The 21,485-nt window shown below is 35.2% G+C and overlaps 2 protein-coding genes across 2 annotated transcripts; both read left to right on the forward strand.

Annotated features, from left to right (window-relative positions):
- The first annotated feature begins 1,398 nt into the window (after positions 1-1,398).
- Positions 1,399-2,535, forward strand: LOC141651249 (uncharacterized). The gene has a single exon (XM_074458968.1). It carries the CDS (start codon positions 1,399-1,401, stop codon positions 2,533-2,535), a length of 1,137 nt encoding a protein of 378 aa, XP_074315069.1.
- A 2,448-nt stretch (positions 2,536-4,983) lies between these two features.
- LOC141651250 (F-box/kelch-repeat protein At3g23880-like) lies at positions 4,984-5,874 on the forward strand. The gene has a single exon (XM_074458969.1). The coding sequence runs from the start codon at positions 4,984-4,986 to the stop codon at positions 5,872-5,874; it is 891 nt and encodes a 296-aa protein (XP_074315070.1).
- Positions 5,875-21,485: the final 15,611 nt, after the last annotated feature.

Raw genomic sequence — 21,485 nt, forward strand, 5'->3', positions numbered from 1 at the left:
TGACATTCAGATGATGGTAGATAGTTTGGCTTACTTTTTAATTATAGATTATAGTTTTATAAATTCAAATATTATTCCATGCATGTTATATTGTCAATATAATTAAATAATCAATAAAACTGAATAAGAATTAATGGGGTGTGAAAATGTCATGTGAAATGAAATTGAATGTTCTAGGCTACCCTTTTAATTAGATAGTATAGATTTCATGCAATGTTATTGATAATTGAGTATGTCATCTTCCTGAAATTTCAATACAAACACAAAAACAATAACTAAATAACATTCTTACTATTAATAAATTTAAAACATAATAAGGATAAAAAGCGAAAGAATTCATTTAATTATCTATGTATGTATACTTTACCTTCCAACTTTTTGAATAAAAATGAAAATTAGGATTGTTATAATAGTTATATAGGAAACTTTTTGTTATTAATTATTGATTAAATTCAACAATTTATTCAATTTATTCGAGGGAAGAGGAACGATTTTGCGAATTAAAAGAGAGATAAAAAAAATTATGATAACTACAAATTATAATGATGGTGAGAGAAAACCAAAAAAAACATCCTATTAAATAAAAGAAATTAAAGGTTAAATAAATAAGTAGATTAATAACCAAATTTATGAGAGGGAAATAAAGAGTTTGTGTTAATTTATTTTTCGTGTTTGCAATTAATATTTTTTTTTAATTTTTTTTACTTATAAGCATGTGACAGTTTTAAAGATAACTTTTTAATACATAATCTAGACTTTTATAATATTGTATAAATAAATAATCAAGTAATCAATATAGATGAATTAGTATTTACCAACAAAAAGTCGACATGTGGATTAAAATTAAATATTTTAACTAGCCTTTTAACTATATTGTATAGGTACAAATTTTTGTTTGTTTTCAACTTCATTTATTCTTCTTCGTTCTTAATTTCATGTATTATATGAAATATCTTTAAATTATTAACTTATAATTAATGCGTATTTTTTTATTGTAGTTTTTTTTAGTTAAATAAGTTTAAAACTAATGGAATATGGATGGATTTGTAAAGGAAATAAGTGAATTAAATTAATGCAATATAATAATAAATTGATAATCCATGTCATATTAGCTTGCCAAGTTACATTGTTATTGCATACGTGGCTTTTTTTCATCCCATGTGGCATTGTCTACGTGGCTTTTTTAGACTAGCCTTTTAATAATGTTATATAGATAGATACGTGGCTTTTTTTCATCCCATGTGGCATTGTCTACGTGGCTTTTTTAGACTAGCCTTTTAATAATGTTATATAGATATTTTGAAAAAAAAAATAATAATACTACAAAACGTATTTGGTATAGCTTTAGTTGACTTTATTACACTTTTCATTTGTACTACAAAACATTCGAATAGAATAATGTCTTCAAGAAACCCAAGAAAATGGGAAAATCTACCGAAAGAATTATGGGAAGAAATTCTAGTGAAAGTTCCACCGTCCACAATTCTTGACATGATGTTGGTATACAAACGTGTTTACTCTGTCGTTATGCAACCTAAATTTGTGCTCCAACATTATCGTGGTAATCGTACCAGTCCTCGAGAGTTAATTGTGAAACATTCTAACAATGGCCTACTATTCCCAAGCTCAACGCCATATCCGTTCAACGACCTTGATTCGGTAAAAAAATATCCACAATTTCCTATACTTTTCAAGAATTATCGAGCTGAAGTAGTTGGGCAGAATAATGGTTTGATTTTACTTCACCATTATAAGAACAAGGACGAAAAGTGGTCGGGTTCGAATCGAATAACAATTTGGAATTGTTTAACGGGTAAAGTGGCGCCAATACCAAATTCCGAGTTGTCGAAAGGGATAATTGGGACGAAAAGGGTTGATGTGCGGGTTTGTTATGAGTATGCGAACAACGATTATAACATTGTCGTAGTGGCCCAAGACACTAAAAGCAAGTTCGTAATAGAGAAATTCAACTATAAAGACTCGAGATGGAGTTTCCAATCACTTTTTAATCTTCCTCGGCTCCGCTTAGGGCCAATGACATGTACGAACCAAAGAATATGTTGGGTTGCAGGGGAGTTGCATGGAGACGATGACGATCGTAGTGAGGAGTTTGAATATTTTGTTACTTGTGATATGGTCGGACATAAGTTTACGGTCAAAAAGCTACCGCAACAAACTCTTTCTTGTAGTATCGTACCGGTAATCTTTGAAAATACCATATGTGTTTTAACCATCAACGATATTTTGCTTAATGAAAATCCAAGTATTGATGTATGGGATTTTGATGAAAAGCTACAGAAGTGGATCAGATTAATCAAGCATAATTATTTTCATCCTCAATTGTTTGTAAGTGTCTTTGGCAACCTTAAGACTGCTACTTATGTGGCTCAAGACAACAAGGTGGTTTTTTATCTTGAAAATGGGAAAATCTTGAGCTTCTTGATTGATGAAAATAGGGTGAAGACATATGGGGACCAAGTAATATTTGTTGACACCACCTATGTCGAGAGCTTGTTGTTTCCCCGTAGGCCGTAGATCGTAGATGAGTGACATTCAACCTTGAGGCGTGTAACCGGTACAAGTCAAAGCTTCCTACTAACAAGATGGTATGTCTTTGCAAGCTACCGTTGAAATCTATCTCCCAACACTTGTTTTTGGGTAATTAATTAGCTGAGTTTATGTCTCGCACTTCGAGTAGTCTAGTTTAGGCACAATACTATGAAGCACATATATGAACAACAATTGAGGATATTCTTAGTTACCTCAATTGTTGTTCATGTATGTGGTTCATAGATAGTAGAAGTATTAATTACTCGGTAGTCTGGTCAGTCACATTGCTGTAATATTACACTATACAATAAAATGGTCAGAATTACATCGGTGTCCTTTAACAATGTTTTATGAATGTCTGCATATGGTGTGTATAGCCTTCAGGCCTTGCGTAGATTAGATGTTCGTCGAGATGTTGTTTCATTGTTTATAGTTTGCAGGTTCTTTTGCCATGTGTTTGATACTTTGATGTAGTCTAGTTGCATTGGCCATGTACGATAGAATTGATATGCTAGGAAACCAGAGATGTAGCATTAGTAATCATAAAAAAGAAACCCAAAACAAGGTAGCATTAGTATCATAAAAGTATTCTTCTTCAATTCCAGTGACCCTCAATGTTCTTGTGGGAGAGACTGTGTTTCGCAAAAGACCATGAGGGTCTGAGGACCAATTATTGAAACAATAGTGTTCTTCGGGTTGGTTTAATGACACTGTGTGCAAAGTGGTCTTGATGTCAGTATGAATACAAGGAGAGACAGTGGGGACTACAGTAGTGAATGCTTGCTCCGGACACGCACTGGGTATTATGCATGTCTGGAAATTCGTTGTTTGTTGATCATTGTAATTCGCTGTGGTTGATCATGATAAGCATGTCTGTCAGAAGAGAAAAGAAAGAAAGACTGATTATCATCATCATCATCATCATCCATCCAGTAGTTCACCGTCTCCGAAATCCATTTGAGGTGGTCTATATGTGAAGGTGGGGACCACAGAGTGTCTCCTTTCTGTGAAGACACAATCTGTGAACCAGGGGAAACAACACTTCTCAAAGAACTTTGTGCAGATTCGAAAGAGCAGTTCCTTGAGAAACTGAAACCATGAGACATGTCGATCAGCTGGAGTGTCAGATCTATTGTACAGTAGTAATTAACTGAACTTGAGTCCAGATTGGAGACACTATTCTGTTCCTTGGATTGATCAACCTCAAGCCTAGGAGGATTACTTTGTCAGCATTGTAAATACAACAAAACCTACTGTAACATTAGTCACTAGCAAAGAACAGACAGCTAGGAATAGCCATTTGACCTACAAAACCAAAGTCGACAATTACAGAAAAGCATAAGGCAACTACTTAGGAGCCTCCGTAGCTGCACGGTCGGTGCCTTATCTACAAGACACACTTATGCTTACTGATGCGTTTTGGCTAATGCTTACGGAGCCTAAGAATGGGTGTACTGTTTTAAACTAAGACCATTCCTACTCCGTCATGACTAAAAATTCTGTTTTCCGAGCACTACAAATCACCGCAGATATGTGATTAAATCTTGGTTTGAGACATGGAATTAGTCCCCATAGCATGATCTCAGCAATTGCGCCCAAAATGGGTCCCATAACACCTCCAAATGAGGTCCCCATAATCTTCAAAGTCTCTATTACTTGACGATGCAGCTTAGTGGCCCATATTTACTACTATGACCGCAGAAGCATTTCCAAAAGCTCTAGTTTTGATACAGTAGTACAAACAACAATCACAAACTTAAAATATTAAATTGCCCATACATCAATAAAGCCGCTCATAGGTTAGCTAAGCGTGCTATTAAACTGTAGAACTCGTTAACCCGATTGTCAAAAAAAAAAAAAAAAGGTCACTGCCTTACGCACAGGCAACATCATCTTATAGTCGGGCACTCAGGTAGCTTTAGATGATGATGATGGCCTTTTTTAGATTGAAGGGCATTTCCAAAGATAATCATCTCAGCCAGTTTTGCCATATGTGTGCAAGTCAAACAACAACGAAATGGCTAGGACAAACAAGTTCTAACAGTATGATAGTCCGAACAGTATTAAATTTTTGAGTTATAGCAGTTTTATTTTATTTTAAACAAATGATTATAATTTAGCTCAAAAAATATTAGATTTTAAATGATTAAAAATTTAGAAAAGTCTTGTTTCCTTATTTAATCAGAATTCTTTTGTAAGAAAACTTGGGCTTTTAGAAAACTAATCTGAGTAGGAAATAAAATAAGATTAGGAGTATGTTAAATATCATGTGTCATACAGAGTACTATATATAATAATACATCTTACTTATGTGTATTATTATTATTACTATAAATAAATAAATAAATACTCCCAAGACCTCGGAAACAATTCAAATAAATTAGAATTATCAAGTGGAGTCCTACATTAAAAAAGAAGATGAAGATGATTAAGATGGAGAGTGACGAAGATAGAGGGAACATAGACCGTATTACACCAGAATTATGGATTGAAATACTAGTCAGAGTAGCACCAAGAATGGTTGTTCCACTCAAGTTGGTTTGCAAAACCTTTAACACAATTATCTCTTACCATAATTTTGCTCCTCTCCATAACAAAACTTTTGGCACCAATGAAGAACTTATTAGGGTCGTATGGATAAAAAGACGATCTACATATGACGATGTTCAATATGGAAGGTCGTTATATTCGTATGTTAATCTGCAACAATTTCGAACAATCCAACTTCCAATTGCTTCATATCCTTACAAAACTCAAGTGGCTGGTAATGTCAATGGCTTGTTGTTGTTACATCAATTCAAGTCCGATGATTTTAAATGGAATCCCTGCAATACATTGCTATTATGGAACCCTTTAACTCGTCAAGTTTTTCATATCCCTAATTCGCCTCTATCACGCATTACTAATCGGTCTAAGCAGGTTGAGGTAGCTTTTGGTTATGATCCCGTCCATGATGATTATAAAATTGTGGTATTTATTCTCGAACCCAAGTTCCAACTCGAGAACCCGAGTTTTTTGGACCCTAAACATTCGGCTATACTTGAAATTTTCAGCCTTAGGACTAAATCTTGGAGACTAAGAGTTATTAGTGAGATGGCTGAGATTGCTCATTTCTGTTTGGGATCCAGTGTTTATTTTAATGGGGAATTACATTGGGTTGTTGGCAATGAATTATTTCCTGTTGCTGATGCTGATGTTGACGCTGCTTTTGCTGATGCGGCTGCTAGTGGTGCTCATCATGATTGGGCGTCCCCCTACTACGGTGTAGGGAATTTTACTAGCCTGATGTCCTTTAATCTCGGGACCGAAATATTTACATTTTAAGATTTACCTGATCATCAAGGCGGCCTAAGTATCCCGACCCTATACGAGGGATCAGTTTCCATCATTAGTATCCATCCTAATAAGATAGGAATTTGGAAGTTGGACAAAGCCAGCAGCAATTTGTGGACACCGGCCACAAATCACAATTATGATAAATGTTGGTTATATGGAGTACTTGAATTTGTGAGGGTTGAAAGTGCAACCTTTAGGGTCACTGATGAACAGCAGCAAAGTGTGCTGTTTAGACGACAAAACGGAAGCTTCATCACATTTTCCATTGGTGAAAATAAGATAACGAGTGATAGGTGTGCACAAATATACATTGGTACTTATGTCGAGAGCGTGTTGTCTCCTTCACACCCTTTTGCAACAAACATATGAGCGAAATATTCTTCTTAATTTAACAAATTTAATACACAGTTACTTCTTGCAACACTTTTTTTGGATTCCGTTAGTCTTGTTCTTAGTTTAACAAACGAACTGGTTGTACCTCGCACTTCTTTGGCTTCCGTTAGTCTTGTTCTTAGTTTAACAAACGAACTGGTTGTACCTCACACTTCTTTGGCTTCCGTTAGTCTTGTTCTTAGTTTAACAAACGAACTGGTTGTGACCTGCACTTTTTTTGGCTTCCGCTAGGCTTGTTCTTAGTTTAACAAACGAATTGGTTGTACCCTTCAATTTAATATATATATAACCCATTGGCCATTGCCAGGACCAAATAACAAATGTAATCTCACTCATAACTATAAGGAATAAAATATTACTATTATAGTATAATTCACAATATGGTAATATTGTGATTGTCTAAGATTATAGTAGTCCTAGTTTTCTATATTGTGTCAACTATATCTTTATGATATATTCTAGTTAGATTGAGTTTCCAATTATTATCGTCTTGTAATTGCTATATAAGCAACCCTTTGTCATCAATAATATTCAAGTCATTCAATTCAATACAATTCATATTCTCTACATGGTATCAGAAGGGTAAGATCCAAAGGACCTTTACACACACAAATCCCACCACAAAAACCACCGTCAACGTATTTCCGCTGCCGGCCGGAGGTGGTTGTCATCTCTTCCATCTCCGGCGGGCTTACTAACTAGCCTATCCATCTACTTTCGTTCATCTGTCTTTCTTCTTCTTTCCTAAACTCTATCTTACTATGATCTTCCCACCTTTTAATCAATTCTAACCATTACAATTCTTTCACTCTCTTTATCCTATATGCTTTTGCCTCTGGGTTAGTTACTGCGTAAAACTCAACACGCAAGTTAAGTCTTTCTCTAAATTACCTTGCATCAAGCCTCATAGCCTACACATGTGTGTATGCGTTATGACAATCTCGTGGCAATTTGTTCACCAATTCATCACTCTCTCAAATAATTCACATCCCCAGATTACAAATCACAAATTTCTTCTCTAACTCTTAACTCTCTTTGATCTTGTTATCACCAAAATTTTTCCACGACAAATTTTCCTCCTTTTCTATAACCTTCCTCAACAAACCAATCAATCCGTCTATCAATTGGACTGTAAAACTCGAGCGCCACCTCTGCTAACTCAGGCTCTTGTTTCCGAGACACAATCTTCTCATTCATTCTGAAAAAAAAATAAAATTTCTACCTTGGCCCATGTTCTCTCGTCACAAACTCTCTCATACTTACCCATTATCACTCTTCTGTCCTCTAATTTTAGGTAAGCTATTAAGCAAATCCCAACCAAAGCAGCCCGTTTAGTACTCTTATTTATCCTCTTCTACTTCTCTTATTCTTCGGAGTCCAAAGTTTTCCCCTCTAAACCTCTCTTGCTTTTCTTAATGATGACACGTGATGGGCATGTCCCCTTTGCAAGGCCTCACTACTTGATTACGTTGCTCTTCCTACCTTACCCTGCTCTTTCCTATATCATGACGCAAATTGCTAGTTTCTTCTCGTACCTTGCTCACAAATTACTCTGTCTTCCTATCTCAAATTTACTCATCTACCTCAAATATAAAGTTCCTCTCCAAAAGACGTCTCCTTTACCTCAACTCAAATTTTCTTTTCCAATTTCCTACATGTCTCCATACTACCCCTCTTTCTCTTGGTCATCCTTATTATCTCCGTAAAATTATACGGAGTATATCTCTCCCGACCTTTACAAAATACAGTCAAAATAGTTTTTTCTTCACCTCTCAAAAAAAATAAATTACATGTCGTCTTTCTCAAAGTATGCCCTAACCTTTGGTAATCTTTTACAAATTACTCATCTTCTTTATATTTCGGCCATCGTTTCCTCTGGCCACCTTTAATTTCTCTCAAATTATGCCATAGTTTTTGGCCTTTTCTCAAATTCGTCCCTCTCAACAAATATTCTTCTCATGATCCCACGATCAAATTTGAATCCCTATAAGACCGTACAAATTTTACTGTGCAAGTTTATTTCCCAAAATCCTCAAGCTCACAGCGTACCCACTAATCACATTTACTTGCTTTCCCAACTTTCTCCCCTTTATTTACTATTGCAGAATTAAGCCTCTACATCTCGTCTACTGCTACTTCTCCTGGCTCAAGATTGCAGTCCCGTCTTCTTCTTCTTCTCAAGATTGTCCTTCCCCTTCGGTCGTCCATCTTGCGGGGGCGTATAAGGAATAAAATATTACTATTATAGTATAATTCACAATATGGTAATATTGTGATTGTCTAAGATTATAGTAGTCCTAGTTTTCTATATTGTGTCAACTATATCTTTATGATATATTCTAGTTAGATTGAGTTTCCAATTATTATCGTCTTGTAATTGCTATATAAGCAACCCTTTGTCATCAATAATATTCAAGTCATTCAATTCAATACAATTCATATTCTCTACAATAACGCTAATAACATATGAAAACTAATTAATAAAATGAGTCTCAATAAAAAAAATATGACAAGTATCATTAAAATAGATACTGAAACATAAAAATGTTCACATTTTTCTATGCACTGAAAACGATATACAAGAATTTGTCGATCATAGTAAACTTTCACGACACAGAGTTTGAAGGGTATTTCAATAACATGACACTTAAATTTTTTTCTAGCATTATTCAATTGCACACATCTTAAGGCTTGGTTGGCCAAGTTTTTTAAGTAATTTTTTAATTGTGAAAGTAGAAGGCGAGCCAAACACTTTAATGTACAAAAATTAAAACTACTTTTGAAAAGTCAGAAGTTAAAAAAAAGTCACTGAAAACAGAAGCATCAAATTAGTGCTTCTGCTCAACTTCCCCAAAACTCTTGAATTCCAATCAATTTGTTGTGAAAATATTTTTACAGAAGTTTGGTCAAACAACCACAGTTCTTTCAAAAAATAGTTTATGAAAAAATTCCTAAAAATAAAATCTTTTTTACATAAACTTGGCCAAACAACACCTTAATCTCATACTTTTTTTCCGGACACATGGAAAAATAGTAGTTTACATTCTAATAAAGCATGAGTGACTAAACCATTTATATATATCACAAATATTTTTTTTTTTTGAAAGAAACCCAAAAGGGCTCAATTTGCATTAACGATATCAAACGTCACAAGTGCATCTATGTTCATAGGAAGGACGTCAGTCCACCTACGTTTCCCTACTGACCAAGGTCGAGTATGTGCTAGCTCGTGAGCTACCCGATTACCTGATCTTCTAACATAACTAAATTCAAGAGTATCAAAGAAAATACACATAACATAATTACATAAATATCGTCGTAAATAAGATTTAAGTCACTCCATCCTCGTCTTCGATTCCGCAAGTCTTCAATGACGGATAAACAATCGCTCTCTAGCTCCACGTTCTTTAGCTCCTTCTCCTTCGCTTCAGCAAGGCCCATCAAAATAGCTTCCGCCTCAAGAACCACCGGTTCACGCACAACTCCCTCCTGTACCGAGACTCCCTACTGCACTTTCCTCTCCCCATCCCGACAGACAGCACCCAGTCCAGCCCCGTCCCCCTCCATCAACCCCGCATCCACATTGATTTTGTACATCCCCCTTCTCGGTTTCCTCCACCCCTTCCTCTCCCACTACAAAAAGAATTGGCCTTAGCTACAGAACTTTACGACAGAATCATAATCCATCGGTAAATATGGGTTTGCGATGGATTTTGCGATGGACATGTTGACTTGCGATGGAATTTGCTACGTCCACTAGTTGGCGGGTGAAAATTCCAATGGCACCTAATTGTTGCAACGGAATCTGCGATGGCTTACTTTAATTTGCGACGGAAACTGCGATGGAAAATTCTAATTAAATCTACTCTATATAAAAGCAGAAGACAATACTGAGCAGAGAACGCGCCACGTCATTATTGCATTTTTTTTTTTTTCGAAAATTGACATTATGGTGGGACCCATGTGTGCGCAACGTATTTAATTACTGAGATATGCGTCTTTCAAAGCATGTGCTAAAATCCGTCTCACTACAAAATCTATAAAGTCGTCTTACGGAATACATCTTGAAATTAACATTATGATAAAATTTTATAGAAATTGAATAATAATTACGCATAATTAATTACAAAAGCGAGTTACCGTAATTGAATTACATAATTACTATACTAAAATTAAATAACAAAAATACAAAATTTCAGGAAAAAATATCACTTATATACGAATCGAAAATACATCGAGATGAATTACAAAATGAATAACAAGTATTTTTGTTATTAACGATTTTGCCTTGTGCAGTAAATTAATTGAAAACATGATTTTTTAAAAATACAGTGTACGAGTATTTTTTTAAAAATATAAATAATGACGAGAAATGAACTTGGAATATAAAACTCGGCATCTGATGTCACGCACACCGAGTTAATCAGTAAAAGCTATTTTTAATTTTTTTTTTACTCTCAAAATTAAACAAATAAATGTTCATTTAAATTACAAGTGATGTAAAAATTATATTAAATTTTTAGTAATAAAATTTTTTAAAATAATTTACAATACTGCACAGGTTTTTTAGGACTTAATTCACAATACTGCACGGGTTGTGAATTAAGATTAATTAAAATTAAATTAGTATACCCGTGAAATAAAACTTATGCACGGATTTTTTTTAGATTTTAATAAAAGAAATTTAAAAACGATACGAAAAGTCGAAACACTTTAAAATATGTTTTTTGGAAAATTAATCCTCTCAGATATGTATAGAAAGCCGTTCATCACCGAGGATTATGTACTTGGAGCAAAAATTCTGGCAATTTAAGTATCAGCCTCGCACTCCGAATTCGGAAGATGGCAATGATAAACTACCGAGTAATTTCTACTTCAACAAGTACGAATTTTAGGCAACGTTGTTATCATCATAATATATACACTTGGACCGTCCAACCATGAAATCCCAAACTGCATAAAATTAAAATAATCAAAGATATTCGAAATTAGAGCATATGCGTTAAATATGGAATGGCAAAGATTCTGACTAGTTTCAAAGAAGTGGGGTTCATGGGTAATGGAAGTAGTGGGGGATTTAGGGTTTACAAGGGGTGGTATTTTAGTATTTATAGCATTACAAACATTGAGATTTTCACAGAAACTCAATATAACAAATTCAATAAAAAACTTGAGATTATGGCACACATCCAGAGCATTCCAATTTCGAGCATCACAAAAGAAACATCAAGGACGGAGCAATTAACTGTTCGGGTTATGAGATTGTGGTACAGAAAGTCGGAGACAAACCCCAGGACGTGAATTTGAGTAAACTAAACAAACAGTTTTGTAAGTTAGTGGGCAATAGTTGATTGAAGTAAAAGTAAATCAAACACATATTTTGTTTACCAGTTTTATTCGATGAATTAAAAAGAAAACCAACTAGAAACTGTGCACATTTTTTGCATCATCTTCAGAAGCATCAAAACAGAGGTGGGTTGAACATGGAAAAGGGCAATTCAAGTACAAGCCAAAAAAAAGGAGAAGAGAGCAAGGAATGAACAACGAAAACAGTAAGTTTCTTAATTTATTTCTATGAATTAAAATCAGTTACATTGTGTTATTGCTTACTTAACTTTTTCGAACTTTGACGAACAATATTCATGCTTCGGATGTTATTGGTTACTTAACTTCTATCTTTGAGGAAGAATATGCATGCTACCAATGAACCTGCATTTTAGTAACATATTTTCATCAGATTAAGTTCATAAAAATTTGACTGAATAACATATTTTCATCAAAAATCAAAGTAAAACTTAAAAGGAAACTTTTTTAAAGAAACAAGGACTGAATAACACTTAACTTATTTTTTTGAAACCTTCCCTTCAAAATTGTTTCTACAAGAAGCAATATAAAAGTGTTAGTAAATTATGTTCCCAAAAGGGGAAATATGAAATTGAAAGGTATATTAGAAAAGAGATTGAAATTGAAAGGTATATTAGAAAAGGGAATCAGTAAATGTACTTAACTTTTCACATGTTGATAATTGATCTGCAATGAATGTTCTGCAAACAATTGTAGAACAATTACAATGATTTGTATACTATACAACACATCTCACAACTGTTAAATCAAATGAGTTTGAACTTTTCACATGTTGATAATTGATCTGCAATGAGTTTGAACTTTTCACATGTTGATAATTGATCTGCAATGAATGTTCTGCAAACAATTGTAGAACAATTACAATGATTTATATACTATACAACACATCTCACAACTGTTAAATCAAATGAGTTTGAATTCAAAATAAGTTTACTAATGTAACACTTTGAAACGTGAGTGTGAATGACAACAGTTGTATTGGTTGATTTGTGGTAGGACCAACACATGGGTTGGGTTAGGTCACTCTAGGTTGGGTTGGGTCGGGTTAGGTCAGTCTGGGTTGGGTTGGGTTGGGTTAGGTCAGTCTGGGTTGGGTTGGGTTGGGTTAGGTCAGTCTAGGTTAGGTCAGTCCAGGTTGGGTCAGTCCAGGTTGGGTCAGTCCAGGCAGACAATTGGGTCAGTCCAAGCAGGCAATTGGGTCAGTCCAGGAAATTGGGTCAGTCCAGGCAATTGGGTCAGGTCCATGTATTTGGGTCAGGTCCATGTATTTGGGTCAAGTCCATGTATTTGGGTCAAGTCCATGTATTTGGGTCAACTCCATGTATTTGGGTCAAGTCCATGTATTTGGGTCCAGTCCATGTAAATGGGTCCAGTCCATGTAAATGGGTCCAGTCCATGTAAATGGGTCCAGTCCATGTAAATGGGTCCAGTCCATGTAAATTGGTCCAGTCCATGTAAATTGGTCCAGTCCATGTAAATGGGTCCGTCAATGTAAATGGGTCAGTCAATGTAAATGGGTCAGTCCATGTAAATGGGTCAGTCTGTTTTTGCATGGGTCGGGTTAAAACCCGGGTTGGGTTGGGTCGGGTTTAAACCCAGGTTGGATTGGGTCGGGTTTAAACCCGGGTTGGATTGGTTCGGGTTTAAACCCGGGTTGGATTGGGTCGGGTTTAAACCCGGGTTGGATTGGGTTGGGTTTAAACCTGGGTTGGATTGGGTCGGGTTAAAACCCGGGTTGGTTTGGGTCGGGTTTAAACCCGGGTTGGTTTGGGTCGGGTGAAAACCCGGGTTGGATTGGATACGGTTAAAACCCGGGTTGGATTGGGTCGGGTTATAACCCGTGTTGGATTTGGTCGGGTTAAAACCCGTTTAGATTTGGGTCAGGTTAAAACCCTTGCTGATTTGAATCCAATTTTAGGCAAGGTTGTAGGCAACATGTAATTTTAATTAATGAATCTAGGGTTTTAATTTGTGACAACAACAAAGTCGCAGCAATCTTGAATGACAACAGATCCTATACTCAGATTTCCAGATTTTTAACCATTATTTTCAATAATATAGATAAATTATGAAGACTAAGATAAAAACTCCATTAAAAAAATTTAAAATCTAAAAACAGATTGAATTCATTTTTTTAAAAATATTGTTACTAGCATTTCTAAGTCATTATAGTCGTAGATCTAAAAAAAAAAAGTGTTAAAAAACGCAATCAAGGAACTCACTATCAACAGATCAGTTTATAATATATCAAAATAGAGCATCTGTAATATGAATATGAATCTGCATGCGAGGATAAATGTTTATTTTGCATTAATATTTAATCAATATCGGCATGTATTGAACATCATCTTTAAGCGGCATAAAAATGAACAAAAACAAAACGCGGATCTTATATTGCATTAATGAGATCCGTATTTAACAGATCTACATTACGAAAAAATTGCAAAAAATATTAAGAAAATATTATTTGTCGATTTTCTAATTACCATGAACTCAAATATGTCATAAAATTTATAGATCTGACATTATAAACAACCATTTTAATTATATGTTGATTTTCTAATTACCGTCCACTCAAATATGTCATAAATTGATAGATCTAACGATATAAACAACGATTTAATTTTAAAAATGTCGAAAAAAATTAATATTTTACTTATTAAGTGGCGGAAATAAAATTAAAGAGTAGAGTAAAATTAAACTTACCATTAATACATCTTCAATAAGCGCTCCTAAGAACACGACTCCCTTCACCATGTTAAAGAATGACCGTGTGCATGCGCGGAAAACAGATCGGACAATGAAGGGTTAGTAATCGGATTTAGGGTGCACAAAGGACGAGATGGGAGGTTTTAGTGAGAGATCTAATTTAGTATTGAAGTTGTATGTGTAATATGAGGATAAACTGTGTAAAAGAGGCGATAAGGTGAGCTGCTTTAGTTTTAGGTTTTTAGTGAGATAGTGAAGCAGAGAGAGAGAGGGAGATAAAGACGAAGGAGTGTAAGGATATGAGACGGATTCTAGGGTTTTCTTGTGGGGGAGGGGTTATATATAGGTGGGGTAATTATTAGGGTTTTCGTCTGTTGGGCTGGACGGGAAATGTGAAAAGGTTGGGCCCAAATTCACATTTATATAACCCCATGTTTGGTACTGTTTGTTTTTTAATTTTTGTTCGGGAATTGGGCTAGACGGGAATTGTAGAAAGTTTTGGACCCAAATTAGTATAAGATAGGTTAGCATTAGGGTATTTTTCTTACTTGGGTTGGATGGGAATTAAAGAACTCGTGAGCCCAAATTTGGGTTTTCGAGATATTGACTGCAAATTGGGTCGTTGTCAGCCCATTTGTAATATCGTTTGGCCTTTTAATTTTGTTCGAGATGAGTTTACATACAGTCCACGTTGTTTACAGTTTCAAAATGTACAATAAAATATAACGTTTGACATAATTTGTCTTTGTCGTTATGTTTTACCAATATAGGTGTTCGGATATCAGAAAGAAACTTGATGATTACGGACAATACGCCACAATCAATGTCAAATCCTCGAGTACCGCTATCTGACATTAGCAACGGTACTTCTTTATTTTTAATTGTTAATATTTTACTACATATATTCAATTTTTTACACTTTTATTTTAATCATGTTTCATTTGTTGTTTTTAGAAAATTATAATAAGTCATTAAAAATTGTGAAAATTTCAGTTTCTCATACTCCGTGTAACCGAAGCAGCAGAAGAATTACAAGGGAACAGATATCGATAACAACCCCGCCAAGTAATGTTTTTACTGATTTAGACCATTTAGAGAGGTACAATAAAAATGCAAAAACAAATATACATAAAAAAAAATTCTTCCCGGCCCAAATACATACCCGTGCAATTTTGCACGGGTTTAAAACTAGTTTCTTTCCTAATATAAAACGCGATTAGTAATACTCTCGGAATAAAAAAACGCGATTAGTAATTAAATTCCGTCGCAACATTACCCAAACCCTCGCAAGGAAAAACAAAACCCCAAACTCGACATAACACAGTCACAAACCCCAAATCAAAAGAAACCCCCATTCCCAGTGTCCTCCATCATCTCCATCATCGTCATCACCGCAGTGTCCTCCATAATTGTCTGCCGCCGTCGTCTTCAGCCGGGTCCTCCACCATCCTTGTCGATCCGTCATTGCTCTCAATCCGTCGCAAGGTTATTTTCCTCTTTTTGTTTGATTCATTTTCTAGTTTTTTAATATAAACCTTTAATGAAACAATCTAAAGTAATTGTTACGATTTTTTTCTGGGTATAGTTTTCTGGATATTTCCATTATTATAGCTTCATATTCTTGAAATCAGCAAACCCTAATTTCGAAACAACCCATTACATCCCCTTCTAATTTCTCAGTCCCATGATTACAATTTGCTTGTTTTTCATATCAATTGAAAGTTCTTCATGCCATCCCCTTTGATTTCCTTAATTCTGCTGCTATACATATGTTCAATTATGTGTTTTTCTGCGTTTAATTTTTAGTTTCTTGTACCTAGAAAAGTAGATTCATTGAAATTTATGTTGGATTTTGCTAGATTATTCTTTGAGTACCCAATTAGGCTTGCTTCATGATTTTCCTTTTCAATTGATTTTGTTTTACTGTTGCTGCAATGTATTGTAAATTATATGGTAAATTGGTAATTTCTGCAATGTTTTTGGGCTGCTTTTAGTTTTAATGAAGAACTTGACGGCGTTAGACTAGGAGTGCCTTAACCGTAAAATTTTGAAGTATAATCCCTTACCTGTAAAAAATAGCAAGGTTTGGTTAAGGGTAAGATAAGGACCCGAACTATGCATTTTTTTTCCAGTTAAGGGATTGTACTATTAAATTATCCAGTTAAGGACCTCTTGTTTTAACACCGTCAACTTTTCCGTAAGTGCTATAGAATGCATGATTTTTTAAAAATTTATGTGGGATCCATCTCAATTGAAAACAAATAGAGGAGCATGTTTATTTCTATAATCTTGCGCACCTTTTAATTCTGCCACCACCAACATCCTCCTCCTTGTTCATTTACAATCCATATTCCACAACAAAACCAACTCTAAAAATTAAGAAGATGAAGTCAATTAAGTTAGCTCATGAATGGGATTTTCAGTTTGGAAGTTATTGAAGAATTTAGACACCGTCATTGCCCGAGTACATCGAGCTTAACATTTTAAAAACGGGTCAATTTTGGTTACTCGTTTAAGCTACGATCCCAGTTGTACGTGGCGAACCGGGAATGGTTGGCCAGCTGTGTCGGATCGACATCTCTCGCGGGACTTACTTAGATTGTTGGGTGGGCAATCACAGCTCCCCTGGGTGTGTCTCGGGGAATTAGTTCGCTTATTGGCTTGTAATGCTCAGAGGACGGATGGCCTATGTTTATGGGATCGAGCTAGGTGAATTATGACAAATGAACTAATGAAGTAAAAGAGTAGAAAAAGTATATGAATTCTATGTGTTGTGGCTTTCTCTTCATCGTTGATTTCTTCTCGATCTCATCCCATCATTAATAGTTCATTGCAGCACAACTCAATTTTTTATTGAACTAGTTGTAGATGATGTACGCCTGTGTGAGTTTAAGGATAATTAAAATTTAAGGCTGATAAATGTATCGTTAAAAATCAGTGGTTTTAGTTAAATTTCTTTATAAAACCGGCTGAAATTTGGAGGACAAAATCAGTGATACAATTAGAGGAAACCAATATGAAGAAGTTTGGGGAGAGACAATAATAGAACAACTCACAAAACAAAATGAATGGGAAAAGATGATAATAATTTTTTAATTATATTTTTAAGCACATCAATGTCAATTTAACGGCAAGAATAACAGAAAGCTTATTAGAGGTCCTTAACGGAACAAATGAAAATTGAGATCCTTAACTGAAAAATAATTGAAAGTTGAGGTCCTTATCTTAATGTTAACTCTTGGTGGTAGTAACTTTCATCCATCGTTATTATTCTTTCTCATGGATGTTCCCTTGTGCATTGGATTATTCATCCCGTGTTTCATTTCTCATTTGCATATCCGCGTCCAAACTTGATTCTCTTGCGCATACTGGACTATAATATGAAAAATATTAGAGTCAACACTTTCTGAGCTAACTTTTTATTTTTTATTTTTTATTTAACAGCGGTTGTCATGTTGGGGAGTTATAGGCATCATCTTACAATTGTGTCACACATGGGACAAGTCTCAGAAGCTTGTCAAATATCAATAATAATCAATCAAAATAATATTTGAAAAACCAGTTCAGAATATTGCAAAGTTATATTAAAACCAAACAAGGACTTGAATTACATAAACTTTCTGTGTGGTATGAATTACCAGCTAACTTTTTGTTAATTTAAGACGGACGGTATCCAGTCTTAACCTTAAGATGGGTGGATGGTATCCGTCTTAACATCAAGACGGCACTACCCATCTTAACCTTAAGACGGGTCAGATGGTATCCGTCTCAACCTTAAGGGAGATTTATTGTTATCTAATGAATTACACAAACTTGAAATGATCATTTTATGTCATATGAATTTCAGTTGTCCAAATTTCTGTTTGTAGTTCGTTATTGAAGTATTTGATAACAGGCCATCCGCAACTGTCAAGAGTCGTCTTCTGTTATTTCTCCCCTAACTTAAGATCATTGTTGGAAATCAGTTTGGTTGATTTACTGATTTGGTTGATTTTTGTTGATGAGCAGGTTTGGGTTTTTTCTGGTACGTAGAGGCTCACAGCTTGGACGCTTGGTATATTTCAGCTAATTACGTAACACCAGCTTCCCCCTCCACTTCAATTCCTCTCATCTCCGCAACAATTTCCCTCACCCTACTTAACGCCTTGTCCACACTCCACCTCTCATTTTCAAAGACAACCTTATTCCGCATTTCCCAAATAGCCCAGCAACCCGTCATCAATTCCACACACTCCTTTACCCCCGACTCTATATATATCACAAATATTTGTATAAGACGGCTCTGCACAAATTTCCCTTAGAACGCATTTTTTTCTGACTGTTATCCACTAAAATTTGTATTTTGACCTATTTTATACTAGACATGGTAAACGGGTCAACTAGGTCGGGATCAGGTTGAGCCAGTACCGGTCGGGTCAATTTCGGGTTTGCTGATTTCGAGTTGGCTTTGGGTCATTTTCGGGTCAACTGTTATCAAGTTATTTATGAATAATAATCCGTTTCCAATAAACATTCGGGTCAGGTTATAGTGACCGGTCAATACGGGTTTCGGGGTCAACGTCGTGTCTTACGCTGAACTTAACCACTATATACTCCTGTCATCCGAGCAACATAAAACACACTCTTCCGCAACTTATTACTAACACGAAGAAGAAGAAAATGGAAGCTTCAGATCATTCATCAATGGCTTCTCTTTCTCTCTCTTCCTCAAACTCTACTTTTCAAACTACAGATTTCCCACCTAGTTTTCTGAGACAATGGAGGCCAAATGCTCAAAGAAACCTTAAAAATCAATGGTCTAAACTTTCTGCTCTTAGAAATCAATGGTTTTCGTCTTCTTCTTCTGCTCGTTCTCATGCCACTTCTCTCGTTAACTCTTACCTTTCTTCCAGGTATTATTTCCTTACCACAATATTGCAATTTTATTATTTTTTCGTGCTTATTGTTCAATCATGGGTATGTCTGCAATCGAGCATTGACGGTTTCAAATGATGATTCAGCTAACCCGACCTCGAATCATGCCTGTTTTTGTTGTTGTATTGAGAGTTGACAAACAGAGGGATTTAATTTGGTTAGAATTTGGGGGGTTAGGGTTTTAAGCTAATCGTTTACCTAAAAGATAGTAGAAACTTTATGCACCTTACATTGTAGCTTGATCATTGGATACTCTTAACTCCAGACAAATTGCGGATTCTAGGTTAGTCTACCATGGCGCTGGTTTAAAATCTATTCCCTCCGTCTCAATCATATGTTTACCTTTGATTAAAATACCCTTCATAAAAAATTTAAAAGGTAAACAAATGATTGGGGACGGAGGGAGTATATATTGGACACTATATTAAGAGCGCGTTACGTATCTGATTTGTCCCATTTATATCGAATTAGCCAACTTTACCTTGTTACCATCAAGTTGTCACACCCTTTTTTTTGCCCCGGGAAAATATAGTTTTGTGTTACAACTGTTCAATTCTCGGAACTGATAGGTTGTAGTCACTAGAATATGAGGTGTTTGGGGTGGAGAAAATAACTTGGTATTCTAGGAATGACAAAGCAAATAGAGATGATAGAGGAAGAAGATGATGATATAGATTACTCCCTCCGTCCCGATCATTTGTTGTCCTATTCCATTTTGGGGGTCTCAGTCAATTGTTGTCCTTTCTATTTTAAGAATGCTTTTGATGACCAATTTGATCCTATACACGCAATTTGGTCAACTTGTCATTTAATAATTGCCCCCCTCTTCTTTCCTTGGTCTTTGTGCCAAAACCAAAGGACAACAATTGACCGGGACGGAGGGAGTACTTGTTAATCAATATTCTTGGGTGATTACATTAGAATAAGACATTTGCTTATCATTTTGGTGTGATTGTTGTGATAGTTGCTTGGGAGAAAAAAAGGTGATGCTTTCATAACTGAGATCTGACTCTGTGCAGATACTTGGATGATATGAACTTGGGTGTACTGAGTGATATGCCAAATATTCGGAACAAGGCTCGTTGTAAATTCTTAAAGCAGCAGGTTAGTTAGTGAGATGCTGTTGATCTTTTTCAACTGATTTTTAGGTTTGCTTTTGATTTGGCTGGAAAACTATTGTTATCAAATTAACCCGCAAATTGGGGTTGCTCTATTTTTCCTGTTGCATTACTTGTGAAATGCGCTCATTTGTTGATTCTGGCAAACTGAAAATGAGGGGATATCTACACCTATAATAATGGGTTAAATTTTTTTAGCAGTAAGCTGAAAATGTTTGTGTAATTATGTTGGTTTGATTAGTTACTATAACATGTTGCACATGGCTAGCCGTGTTACAGAAAGAAGAACGTTCACTAGTTTTCTAAAGCACAAAGGTACCTTAAAAAGATTTCAGTGTCGAGAATGAACAGGGGTCTTTTACTGTGGAATATGAGTAGTATATGACGTCGCGAATCTCAAATAATCAAGTAAAGGAGTTATATTGTTTGGCTATAATCACTATCAGCTACTTGACCTTCACCAGCCAAAATTTAAGTTGTTGTTTCAAACTTTTCTCACCTAGTCTTAACTCTGAAGTATCTTCAAGCTTTGTTTGAGATTGAATATAGGCCTATGAAGAGAAGCAGCACTCCTATCTTATGTTTAGTGCATTATTTGGACAACAAAACCCATTGGTTTAAGTGATGAAAAGGTAGAATTAGCAAAGCTTGGAAGTTGGTTTATTTGACTATTTGATGGCATACGTGGACTGTAAGGAACCTTGTATTTTCTTATGCCACTGCTGCTACGCGTAAATGATAAAGTTTATCCTTTTCTGTGAATTGCCAACCAAGATCGGATATATTGGTTTTCCGTAGCTCAGTGAATGTTTGGACTAAGCAATATATTCTGACTAGTACTTCTTCTATTTGTATATTATATGAATCACGATGGCTTAATGTATAGTCTTCTTGCTTTCTAGTAATATCCTTATAATTTATAAAAAAAAGAGGGAGATCATTACCAACTTTTTTGTGTGTGCTCGAATGTGCGTGTTTATTTCTATGATCATTGAGGAACTAACACTTGCGTTGAAACCACATCTAACTAAATGTTGATTTATGCATCAGGAGCTTCAACTGAACCAACTTTTAGCGTCATACAAGTCTATGGTATGTTTA

Source organism: Silene latifolia, chromosome 4, assembly GCF_048544455.1.
Source record: "Silene latifolia isolate original U9 population chromosome 4, ASM4854445v1, whole genome shotgun sequence".
Taxonomy (NCBI): domain Eukaryota; kingdom Viridiplantae; phylum Streptophyta; class Magnoliopsida; order Caryophyllales; family Caryophyllaceae; genus Silene; species Silene latifolia.